Genomic DNA, 12,127 nt, shown 5'->3' with positions numbered 1-12,127 from the left:
TTCTATTATTATTATTATTATTATTATTATTATTATTATTATTATTATTTATATAAACTAAACAACATACTAATTTCTTATTATTATTATTATTATTCAAACAGCATAGATACTAATTTTATTATTATTATCATTGTTGTTATTATTATTATTATTATTATTATCCAAACAACCTACATACTAATTTTTCTATCATTATTATTATTATTATTATTATTATTATTGTTATTATTATTATTATTCATATATACCAGGTTTACTAATTTATTATTATTATTATTATTATTATTATTATTATTATTATTAGGTAACACAACACAAAATCTAATTTTAGTTATTACTAATATATTGTCTAATTTTGACTAAATTAAAATTCAATTGTTAATGATCATAAATAAAATAATTAATAAAATTTTTATTACTAATCATAATAATTAATTAAATTCAATTACTAATACTGATAATAACAACAACAATATATTAATATCTTCCTATTCCAATCTAATATATATATATCTCATTTTTTTTCTTTATTCATTATTTTTTACAAACATTTATTTTTTCTTTTCTTTTTAAATAATATACATAAAAAAAAATCCAGTTCAGTTCATGAGCACCGGTTCTCCATACATATATACATACAAAGTTTATTCCTATTTTTATTTCTATTTCTAACCACCTAATAATAAAATTATACATACATACATGTTTAATTTCTAATTTCTACCTAGTGCCATTATAATATATACTGTTAATAAAATCTAAAATTATCACTATTATTATCATTAAATAACATTATTAAAAAATAAAAATTTACATAATTTGGATCTCCAAGATAATTAACAATGTGAAGTTCTGGTTGATTTACTTCCTTAGTTTTCCTTTTTTTTAGCATTTTTCTTCAATTTTTTCAACGAGGTAATGGTGGTCCAACAATGGTGAAATGGTGGGGTTGAGTGGGGTTGAGAGTAAGCAGAAAGGGAAAGTTGTTGTTGAGAGTGAGAAAGAGAGAGTGTGAGAGGATGAAAAAGAGGGGTATCCGGTTTTGAGAGGGTAAAAACGCATAGGGAGTCACGGGCCAGCTGCATGCGCGACGCGTGGCAAGGGGGTCACCAATCGGTGCCACCGATTTGCGCACCTGCCCCTCCCTGAAATCGGTCCCACCGATTTCCTTCTCCCCAGTCGGTGCCACCGATTTCTTCTACAATGCCGTCACATCTCCGTCAAACACCCCAAAACTCCATAACGCTGCGAAACACCACCTTCTTCCCCATATCAAAATTAAAAAAACTCTTTTTTTTTTTGGCGTCAATTTAAAAAATAATAATTATACAATACGTGGCTAACGTTTTGTACATAATAAAATTAAAAATAAATAATTTTAAAATAATCCGTCGATGCTATTTTATTTTTTTATTAAAAAATTTTCACTCACTCACAAAATAGTCTAAACGTTTTGTTCCTGTCAAGAAATTGAAATAAATCCATAGTAAAGTAAAACACAATACCACTAAAATATGATTGAATATCACCCACAAGTTAATAATATAAAAGAAAAATGAGCCCGAGTTAGTTACATTTATTAAAAAGACAAATTAAAAGATTAGTATGTATTATCCAAATATATATCCTCAGGTATAAGTCTGACAAGCATGTGGGACTGGAAAGTGCATGTTGATGAATTGGCAGAGGAATTAAGAAGATAGGTGCAGTGTACTTTCAAATGATTCACCATAAATAGTCACGTGAAGATGCTGCTCCTAGTCTTTAGGAACATCATCAAGATAATGATAAATTGTTAATGATAAGGATACCTTAGGATGTTACTAACTCAGGTTTGGGGCTCCACTAACATAAAAGTATACGGCTATTAAGAGAAAGAAATTGATTTTTCATTCATTCATTTATTGGTTCATGTTAGACCATGTTTGGGAACACCCTAAAAAAATAGAATATCTATTTTTTAGGGGGGAAAAAAACGTTTGAATAAAAAAAAACCAGAACTAATAATTTTAAATTAAATATAACTTATAAATGAAAGTAATAATGTAAAGCTTATAATATAAGCACAATCTTGATATTTTGAAATTATAATAATTGTATCAATTTGACCTCAAGTATCAAATATTAAATAATATAAACAATCATTTCATATCAATTCTTATATTTATACTATTTAAAAATAGATTTTTTTTATATACTCCAATCATAATACATTATCTTCAAAAAAATTAATTTTTAGATAAAGTATCTAAACAAAAATTGATTGTCACATAATTAATTATTTTTAATTTTTTAAAAAAAGCTAACCCAATGCCAAAATAGTTGATGATTTGTCGTTCAGTTCATTTTTCTATCTTTAATGTAATGTTTGATATTTATTTTGGCATATAAAAAAAATTTGTTCGACAAACTAATTTAGTAATTTCTCAAAAAAATATAAATTCATAAATAGCTCATTTTACAATTTTTTGTGGGGTTTATAGTTCAGTTTATGTATATTGGGCCAGGAGTTTATTTTTATTTCATACTTGTTGGATTGGAAAAGAAAAAAATATCACGTGAAGACGATTGGGCCAATAGCCCATTTTTGCATGTAGAAGCCCAATTACTAATAGCCCAAACGATAAACGACTCCTTAAACGGCGAAGATTGAATAAGTCATCGCTGTTCAAAACGACAGAAATAAACGCGAAACGCAGAAGAACACATTAACACAGTACGAAGCTATCTTCCAGTCTTCTCCAATTTTGGTTTTCGTTGGTTCCCTGAAACTCGTTCAAAGTTGAAGACTTGAAGGTCCTTTCTTTCTGAATCACAAAACGATGTCGTGTTGCGTATCTTGTTGCGCGTCCCTAACATGCGGACTCTGCAGCTCCGTTGCTTCTGGAATCTCCCAGAAATCTGCTAGGATCGGTTACTGTGGTCTCTTTGGTGCCTCTCTCATCCTTTCATGGATTCTCAGAGAAGTTGGTGCTCCCCTTTTGGAGAAACTCCCCTGTCAGTAATTCTTTCTCTAACTTTACTTCTTGCCATACTTTCTCTTTCAAATCTTCTTGTTGTTTTGTGAGCTGTTTTTAATATAAATCGGTTAGTTTTATGCATCTGCACCAAATATCTGTGTGCGATATAGATAGGATTGAATGGCATTGGCATAGTTTGATGTATTGTTGTTGTTGTTGTTGACTTGTTGTTTGGTGGTTTTTGGGAAATGGAATAGTTGAAGTTGTGGTGTTGAATTTGCATTTGCCTTTGGGGGAAGCCTCATTTATTAGTATCTTGTTTGTATTTATGATTTTCTAGTTATTAGAGGAAAGTTTGGAATTCTGCTAGGTTTGGAGCATGTAGAAACAGATTACTTACTATTGTTTACCAATATAATCACTTTCTGTTAAATTGTTGATGCTTTCTTGAGCTTCAACTTCCCAGTGCCGGGGATTAGTGATCATTCAAACTTGGGGAATTTTTTTTTCCCTTTACATGTGTTTAATCTTTTTCTGTCCCCCCCCCCCCCCCCTCTCTCTCTCTGTTTTGTTTATATATGATGGTTACAGGGATAGATTCTTCTGATGCTCAGACAAAGGAATGGTATCAAATACAAGCAGTTCTTCGAGTGAGCTTGGGGAATTGCTTATTTTTTAGTATTCTAGCGCTTATAATGATTGGTGTGAAGGACCAGAATGATAGGCGTGATTCCTGGCACCATGGTGGATGGACTGTGAAAATGGTGATATGGCTTTTGCTCGTGATTCTTTCATTTTTCCTTCCAGATGTCATAATATTAGCATATGGTAAGTTATCTAACCTCACTCTTTAGCTTTTTATTCCTTTTCATGATTGTTTAGAGTCTGAAGTAGGAAATGTATTGCTATTCTGATTAATGAACTTAGTTTTTTGTACCATTATATGGTGTAGTCTTTGGAAATACCTCCTGGTTAGTTTAGGGAAGAAATGAATTTAACATCCCTTCCTTACTGCTAGCTATAATCACTATATATAAATGAATGTTCTATAACTTTATTGTCACACGTTAATCTATTGGCAGTAATCTGTTCTATTTTAGTGTTTTATCTTCTTTTTTTATTGTGTGATGATATACTGGTGTCTATTTGTATACTGTTCGATATGCCAACAGATGCATGAGATGGCTGCTTTCTGACATGTGCTTACTTGTAATATTGCAGGGTTTATATCTAAATTTGGGGCTGGCTTTTTCTTATTGATCCAAGTGATTCTCTTACTTGACTTTACACACACTTGGAATGATGCATGGGTTGCAAAAGATGAGCAGAAATGGTATGCTGAAATTTTTTTTGCATAGTTTTTCCGATGGATTTCTATTTACCATTGTATCTTAATAAGTTAGAATTTTTAGGTACATTGCTTTACTTGCTGTGTCGATCACATGCTATATTGGAGCCTATGTACTATCAGGAATTCTGTTCATCTGGTTCGACCCTTCTGGATATGATTGTGGCCTCAATGTCTTCTTTCTTGTCATGACCATGATCCTTGCATTTGTATTTGCAGTAATTGCTTTACATCCTCAGGTAAAGAATATAACTATGTGTAAGTTATTGAAGCTCCATTATGTGGGAGAACATCTTAGGATCTTGTAGTTTTCATTACTATTTTCTGAATTAGAAATTTTTTGTTGAACAATAGATGATAAAGTTGTTCCTGGATATAGTTCTTGTCAAGAATGCAAAAGATATATGATTATGTTTTTGGCTTTCTAGTTTCTGCCATTTTGTTGAGAGTCCTTTGTCTCAAGCTTAGCAGATCACATCATTTCTCTTTGTTAGTTAAGGTCGTCTGAAAGAGCGTTCTTTTAATGAATGCTACATATCTTACTGTTTTCTCAGACATATTTCATATGAGTCATACTCGAATGACTTGATTTGCAATGCTATTAGCGGATTTTCTGCTCTAACTCTGTTTTCCCATCATCAATTTAGCTCATGTAATGGTGCTGGGAATTCTCAAGAGTTTTATTAATCAAATTAGCTTGATTACTTAGTTTTACTCCATGTAACCTCGTGCTGTCATTCTTTTATTTTATACAAAATATTCATCAATAATGGGAGTGTGAAATCAGGTGAATGGAAGCTTGCTGCCTGCATCTGTGATTTCCCTTTACTGTGCCTATGTGTGCTATACGGGTCTTTCTAGTGAACCTCATGACTATGAATGCAATGGTCTCAACAAGTCCAGAGCTGTCAGCACAGGCACCCTTGTTCTTGGCATGCTAACAACGGTGTTATCCGTCTTGTATTCTGCTGTTCGTGCTGGATCTTCAACTGCACTTTTAGCATCTCCACCATCTTCACCAAAATCTGGTAATATTTATAATCTCTTTATCTTAGGGAATTTGTGAGCATGTGTTGGGCATTTTCATTAATTTAGTCTACTCTTAGGATTCTGAACTACAAACTTCTTTTCAAAAATGAAACCAATTCCTTTATAGAACCCATTTAGTAAACCAAATTATGACCTTAACAACCTATGTTGGCTTTGATTTAAGAGAATGACTTCTTGAAAGTAAATGAGAGCCTGTTTGTTTTTCAAAACATTTTTTTCTGTTTTTACATTTTCTTATGAAAAACTTCTGAAAGACAGGAAATAGAATGGATTAAGGCAGTAGTTTTTTTAATATTGATAATAGAAAACGAAAACAGCAAAGCGAAACCAAAATAAATCCTAAACTTTTCTCTTCAAATAGCCCTATTACTATTTATTGTAATTGGAATGATAATATGTTTCTAGTAAGTCTCATTTCTCAAGTACTTGCATGTTATTTTTTTTTCAGGTGGGAATAAACCTCTTCTTGAAGCAGAACTTGAAGAAGGAAAATCAAAGAAGGGAGAGGAGAAGGAATCAAAGCCAGTTAGTTATTCCTACTCATTCTTCCACCTCATATTTGCACTTGCTAGTATGTACTCTGCCATGCTTCTCTCTGGGTGGACCAGCACATCCGACAGCTCCGATCTCATTGATGTTGGCTGGACATCAGTGTGGGTGCGGATCGGCACGGAATGGGCCACTGCTGGATTGTACATTTGGACTCTCTTGGCTCCTTTCCTCTTCCCTGATCGAGAGTTTGCTTAAAACATAAGAATTACTACTATGCTTGTGGATTGTTATAATATGATATGTTTGACAAATTCCATGTCAATGTAGAGTGTGTTGAGTGTTGATAAAGGGTAAGGTGTGTGTATATATTGTCACCTATTAATGTGAAGACAAAATACACTCTAAGGTCTATGTGGTACATAAGGTTCAATGAATAAGAGTTCAGGTAGTACTATTTTTTCATGGCTCTAAACTATTTAATTTGCATACACGCTCAGTGCTGTAAAAATATTATCTTATATAGATATTAGTACATCAATAAAATTGTTTAGTTTCTTGTGTGTAGCGGTGAATATACACATGTTTAGTTTAGTTGTACGCAATAGTTATGTAAACTAAATCCGTGAACAAAATCTAAAATTTGTTAAAGCTCAGTTTGTACTGTACTATCATGTATCTGTTGAACATATACATAACAACATGTGCTTCACTCAATGCCAATTTGAAACTTCCTTTCTTTGTCGTGAATGAGTGCCCTGAATCATGAGAGTAAAAAAGTGTAAAATAATAAGGACATAACATAGTGTGTGGTTGTGATAATGATTACACAGTCTGAGTATTTTGTTTTGGAATATTTTGGCTCTCTTACCAGTGCAATGTTGTTGTATCAATCCAAAACTCCAAAGATGAACAGAATCAAACAGTTTATCAGACAAAGATTTATGATCTATTCTGCAAAAATTTTCACGCAAAAACCCATTTTCCCCAGCAATGGACGATCCTTTTTATCATAATGATCCAACGGCTAAAAGTTAAAAGAAAACAACTTTTCTCTTTCATTTAAACTCCAAAAAAGCAGTTTTTGAAACCCCAAATCAGGTGCCACTCTTTCTTCTCTTTGGCGGCGAAACAACAATCAATCATCAATGTTTCTGTCTCTTAGACCTTAACAAGAAAATTGCAGAGGAAGATCCAATTTTGAGTTTAATGTTTCACCTCCTGTGGGTCTTCAATTCTAAGAATCTCAGACTAAAATTCTTCCCTCAAACACTTAAATGGGTTTCCACTTCAGCCACCAAAGCCCCTCCTTCAGAAGACCCACAACACTTCGTTCGTATCTTCTTCAATGCAAGACAAAACCACAACCACTACGAATGCGAGCTTGCACTTGTTTCCGCTCTCAAGTGTTGTTCCTCATTCTCCGCCGCTCCTTTGGGCCGCCAGTTCCATTCCTTGGTCGTCAAACTCGGATTCCATTCCAACACCTTCATTCGTAACAGCTTGATCAGCATGTACTCTAAATGCGGCTCCTTGTTCGATGCCCAGTTGCTCTTTAAGGCTTGTCCTACGTTGGACCCTGTTTCTTGTAATATCATGGTGTCTGGGTACATGAGAGCTAGCCAAATTGGCTGTGCCCGCCAACTGTTTGACGTAATGCCTGGTAAAGGTTTTGTATCCTATACCACCATGATAATGGGTCTTGTTAAAAATGGTTGCTTTGGGGATGCCCTTGAGGTTTTTAAGGACATGATGGATCACAGTGTGGTCCCTAATGAGGTCACTTTGGTGAATGTAGTGTCTGCTTGCTTACATTTTGGTGAGATATGGAACTGCCGGATGGTTCACGCATTGATTATTAAGTTGGTTGTTGAGGGGCAGGTAGTTGTCTCGACTAATTTGATGCATGCTTATTGTGGTTGTTTGGGTTTAGGGGAAGCGAGGAGGCTGTTTGATGAGATGCCTGAGCCTAATTTGGTGTCCTGGAATGTGATTTTGAATGGGTATTCAAAGGCGGGGCATCTTGAGATGACCAAGGAGTTGTTTGAGAGGATTCCTGATAAGGATGTTGTTTCTTGGGGGACGATGATCGATTGTTGCATCCAAGCAACTTGTTTGCATGAAGCTTTGGTGATGTATCGTGCAATGCTTCAGAATGGAATAGGGCCTAATGAAGTCATGGTTGTTAATTTGGTTTCAGCATGTGGTCGTGAGACAGCAGTCAGCGAAGGTCGGCAATTGCATGGAACAGTTGTTAAGAAAGGATTTGACTGTTACAATTTCATACAGACTACGATCATCTATTTTTATTCATCTTGTGGGATGATGGACCTTGCCAATTTACAATTTGAAGTGGGTGTAAAGGATCACCTAAAATCATGGAATGCTCTTATTGCTGGATTCATAAAAAATAAAATGATGGAGCAGGCAAGGCAAATCTTTGAAGAGTTGCCCGAAAGAGACGTATTTTCGTGGAGTACAATGATTGCTGGCTATGCACAAACTGAACAACCAAGAATGGCTCTTGATCTCTTCCACAAAATGATAGCTAGTGGGGTCAAACCAAATGAAGTTACCATGGTGGGTGTATTTTCCGCAATTGCCACTCTAGGTGCATTGAATGAAGGAAGATGGGCCCATGAGTACACTACTAGTGAATGCATTCCTTTGAATGACAATTTATGTACAGCCATGATTGATATGTATGCAAAATGTGGGAGCATCAACACCGCCTTACGATTTTTCAATCAGATTCGAGACATTGTGTCTTCCGTGTCTGCATGGAATGCAATTATATGTGGATTAGCATCACACGGACATGCAAGTATGTGCCTAGAGGTTTTTTCTGATTTGCATAGGTATGGTATTAAGCCCAATCCAATTACATTTATAGGAGTCCTTAGTGCTTGTTGTCATGCTGGGCTGGTGGATCATGGGCGGAGAATATTTCGAAGCATGAAGAGTGTATATAATGTTGAACCAGATATCAAGCATTATGGCTGTATGGTTGATCTTCTCGGAAGAGCTGGGTTATTAGAAGAAGCTGAAGAACTAATAAGGAGCATGCCAATGGAGGCTGACGTCGTAATATGGGGGACTTTATTAGCAGCAAGCAGAACTCACGGAAATGTAGATATTGGAGAGAGGGCTGCACAGAGCTTAGCCGGGGTGGCGCCATCTCATGGTGGAGGTAAAGTTCTCCTATCAAACATATATGCAGATGCAGGAAGGTGGGAAGATGTATCATTGGTAAGAAGAGTATTGTGGAGTCAGAGAATGGAAAGAATGCCTGGGTTCAGTGGTGTTGTAAGATAGTTAAAGAAATTTCCATATACATTGTTTTTGCTAATTTATCCAATGAATATGCTGATAGGTTATCCTTTTAGAAATCATCACCGAGTCGTTTTTATATATTGTCTAGAGCTCCTTAATAATTTTGATTCAAGTATATATTTATATATGAGCATCAAAATAATGTTTTCTTTTCCTTCAAGTTAATTGCAAATTTATTTTGTAATTTGTAACTTTGGAACCTAGAAAGAGGTTAAGGGGAATTAGGAATAGTAGATTACTTTTTTTTTTCCCACTGTTGGAAGTTAAAACATGATAAGATTGCTGATACAAACCAAGGTGGACCAACTTCTTACAAGATGTTGTGTATAGAAATGCTTTTAACGATGAAGGTTTAGGTATAGTTCTCTCTGATACTTAGTCCCCAACCAGAGGAAAAGTTTAAAAGTAAAATGATTGCTTTTCATGCCCTTTGATAATTTATATGTTGATGTAAAATTTTCTTCCTTATGAAATGTAATTTTGCTCTGGCTTGCAACACTTTCTTGGTTACTCCATGTATTCTATATCAACGATTGTCTTTCACTCCTTTGGTACATTCACATGATTGTATTAATTTACAATTAATGATCATATACATTGGATGGTGAATGTAATTTGAACGCTAATGCACCGAGATAGAGCTTCCCATGAATCTTGTTTTGTTGCTTCAAAATCCTGTAGTAGCAGAATCATTGGAGTTGATACACGAAACGATCACGTTCTCTTACCATTGCTCCTTCATCCATCCGATAGTCCTCATTTGCTGTATCAGCTTGATAAATCAGAGGTACCAAAATTTTAATTTCGAAATCATGCTGATAGCTGTTGATGTTATTTATGTGTTCCCTTTCTTACTATCCATATTGCTCCGGACTTTTCTATTTCATTTGCATTCTTCTAGAAATATTGATTGCATAACGTAGATAGTGTTCACATAACTCTGTTTTTTCTTCATTCATTGGTAGTCCAGCTTTGAATGCTAATGGATGGACTGGTATTGAATTTCACTCCTACCCTGTTCTGTTGTTTCATCAATCATGCTGATGCAGAATCACTGGAGTCAATACATCAAACATTCAAACTGTGACATTTCCTTTCAACTGCTCTTCATTAGGCTACTAGTTTGCTTTGTTGGTTGATAAATCAACAAGATACGATGATAGAACGAGATAAAACATGAGGTATAGGAGATAAGGAGTGAAGTCTCCTTTATTTTTTAGACTTTGGATGCCTATAATTAGACAAATCATGGTAGAGACACCTTTAGGTGGCTAGATATGTTATTGTCAAATAACAATGCTCAGGTGGATTCTATTCTTTGTGATAACTTTTCCTTTTGAGCAGAATAAAAAAGGACATTCCATGCACAAAGTCTGGGGAAGGACCGCACCTAAAGGGTATAATGTTACTTTTATTGTTAAAAGAAAAATTATGCTTCTGTCTCACACTTGCTTTAAAGAGTGCTTTTCCTTGTTTTTGGATTTGGATCTTCTAAGTTAACGATATTTGTAATGTGATGTCTAAATTGATCCTGCCTTTTGTGGACCTTAACATGGTCTTGGCACAAAATTGTGAGAACACTCTTGCCCCACATTTTAAGAAGATTAAAATTGCAGATTGAGGCATAGTTTATTGCTATATTTGCAAGTTTCTGCCTTTGCTTATACAGTTACATCCCTTATCAGTATATGGACAGCTATCTCTCGAGCACAGGTTTAGGTTCGGCCTCAATGGAAAAAGAAAAACGGAGCACCTAACAACGTATCTTCACAGACCAAGAACTACGAGATCGCCCCTTTCATTTTGGGGTGACGGCGGGATCGTACCATTCGAGCCTTTTTTTTCATGCTTTTCCGGGAGTCTGGAGAAAATTGCAATAGGATTTTCCTAATCTTCCCTTCCCGAAAGGAAGAACTTTAAATTCTTTTTACTTTCCGCAGAGACCAAGAGATTGGATCTAGCCGTAAGAAGAATAGAATGCTTGGCTGATAAATAACTCACTTCTTGGTCTTCGACCCCCTCATAATTTACAAAGAGGCAACTTGGTAGTGTGAGTTATAGTTTATCAAAGGACATTTTTATGTCACAAAAATTCATTGACTAAAGAACATGAAGGACAGTTAGATGGACCATTATGAATGGTGAAAAGTTTAGGAATGAGTAAGGGTGAATAAAGCTGATTATAAATGCTGTGAAAAGGACTAATGCTTGTAAAGTTGTAACTAAAAAGAAGTTTCAAAAGGACTAATTTGTTTTTGAGTATAATCTTTACTTAGTTATTAAGAATGTGAATTTGGATGCTTTTGTACCTTATTCGTTAGAGCTGTTACGGTTGTTGGCATGTGCATGAAAACATCATTGTCAATTTGGTAAATGAGGCATGAGTAGGGATGGAAATGGGGCAGGTTTTTGCTCTACCTAACCCTGTCATTTCTTATAATAACCAGTATAGAACCTATTCTGTTTCTACTCGCAGGTAATAAAAAATTGAATCCTAACCCGTCCTTGCAGGTATCCGTCTCGTCATTATAATTATTAAAATTTAACAAATAAAATTAAATTTTAAAACTTATATAACCATCATCACATAAATAACATAAATTAAAATAAAAATTTAAAAATAATATAATATTATTAATTATTTTATTTATATTACATCTTCTAATATGAACATAGGAATTCATTCACACTATGAAGTCACAATGTTCATTTATTGTTGCTTTTTACGTAATAATATTCAGATTTGAGGTTTTCTTAATGCAATAAGTTTTGAATCCCTCACACACATTCAATTTGTTTAGAACTTATTTCATTTCATTAAGAAAAAGAAGTTTGGTACTATCTAGTTTACATTGTCATTCCGGGTTCAGGCAAATACTTTTGCTTGTATGATTTTAGAGATAAAGTTTTCTTAGCATGTTAATATTATAATAATAAAAATTTT

General features: G+C 34.3%; 2 protein-coding genes across 2 annotated transcripts; both read left to right on the top strand.

The window, feature by feature from the left end:
• Window positions 1-2,666: 2,666 nt before the first annotated feature.
• LOC107638576 (Serinc-domain containing serine and sphingolipid biosynthesis protein) lies at window positions 2,667-6,325 on the top strand. Its single transcript, XM_016341912.3, has 6 exons — window positions 2,667-3,000; window positions 3,555-3,791; window positions 4,185-4,296; window positions 4,376-4,550; window positions 5,099-5,339; window positions 5,810-6,325. Exons 1-6 carry the CDS (start codon window positions 2,826-2,828, stop codon window positions 6,106-6,108), a joined length of 1,239 nt encoding a protein of 412 aa, XP_016197398.1. The 5' UTR covers window positions 2,667-2,825; the 3' UTR covers window positions 6,109-6,325.
• Window positions 6,326-6,636: 311 nt separating this feature from the next.
• LOC107635880 (pentatricopeptide repeat-containing protein At5g19020, mitochondrial-like) lies at window positions 6,637-10,507 on the top strand. Its single transcript, XM_088483661.1, has 2 exons — window positions 6,637-9,040; window positions 9,865-10,507. Exons 1-2 carry the CDS (start codon window positions 7,060-7,062, stop codon window positions 10,104-10,106), a joined length of 2,223 nt encoding a protein of 740 aa, XP_088339787.1. The 5' UTR covers window positions 6,637-7,059; the 3' UTR covers window positions 10,107-10,507.
• Window positions 10,508-12,127: the final 1,620 nt, after the last annotated feature.

The sequence above is a fragment of the Arachis ipaensis genome, chromosome B4 (assembly GCF_059453495.1).
Source record: "Arachis ipaensis isolate K30076 ecotype BB chromosome B4, ASM5945349v1, whole genome shotgun sequence".
NCBI classification, from domain to species: domain Eukaryota; kingdom Viridiplantae; phylum Streptophyta; class Magnoliopsida; order Fabales; family Fabaceae; genus Arachis; species Arachis ipaensis.
The sequence above is the reverse complement of the archived record's forward strand: the minus strand, read 5'-3'. Positions and strand labels throughout refer to the sequence as shown.

What these genes read in the sequence shown, in the direction of transcription:
- LOC107638576 (XM_016341912.3), top strand. Translation starts at nt 2,826, where the DNA reads ATGTCGTGTTGCGTATCTTGTTGCGCGTCCCTAACATGCGGACTCTGC. An exon ending in CCTTTTGGAGAAACTCCCCT is followed by an intron (nt 3,001 to 3,554) that starts GTCAGTAATTCT and finishes TGATGGTTACAG; the next exon opens with GGATAGATTCTTCTGATGCT. An exon ending in TGTCATAATATTAGCATATG is followed by an intron (nt 3,792 to 4,184) that starts GTAAGTTATCTA and finishes GTAATATTGCAG; the next exon opens with GGTTTATATCTAAATTTGGG.
- LOC107635880 (XM_088483661.1), top strand. Translation starts at nt 7,060, where the DNA reads ATGTTTCACCTCCTGTGGGTCTTCAATTCTAAGAATCTCAGACTAAAA. An exon ending in GGCGCCATCTCATGGTGGAG is followed by an intron (nt 9,041 to 9,864) that starts GTAAAGTTCTCC and finishes AAAATCCTGTAG; the next exon opens with TAGCAGAATCATTGGAGTTG.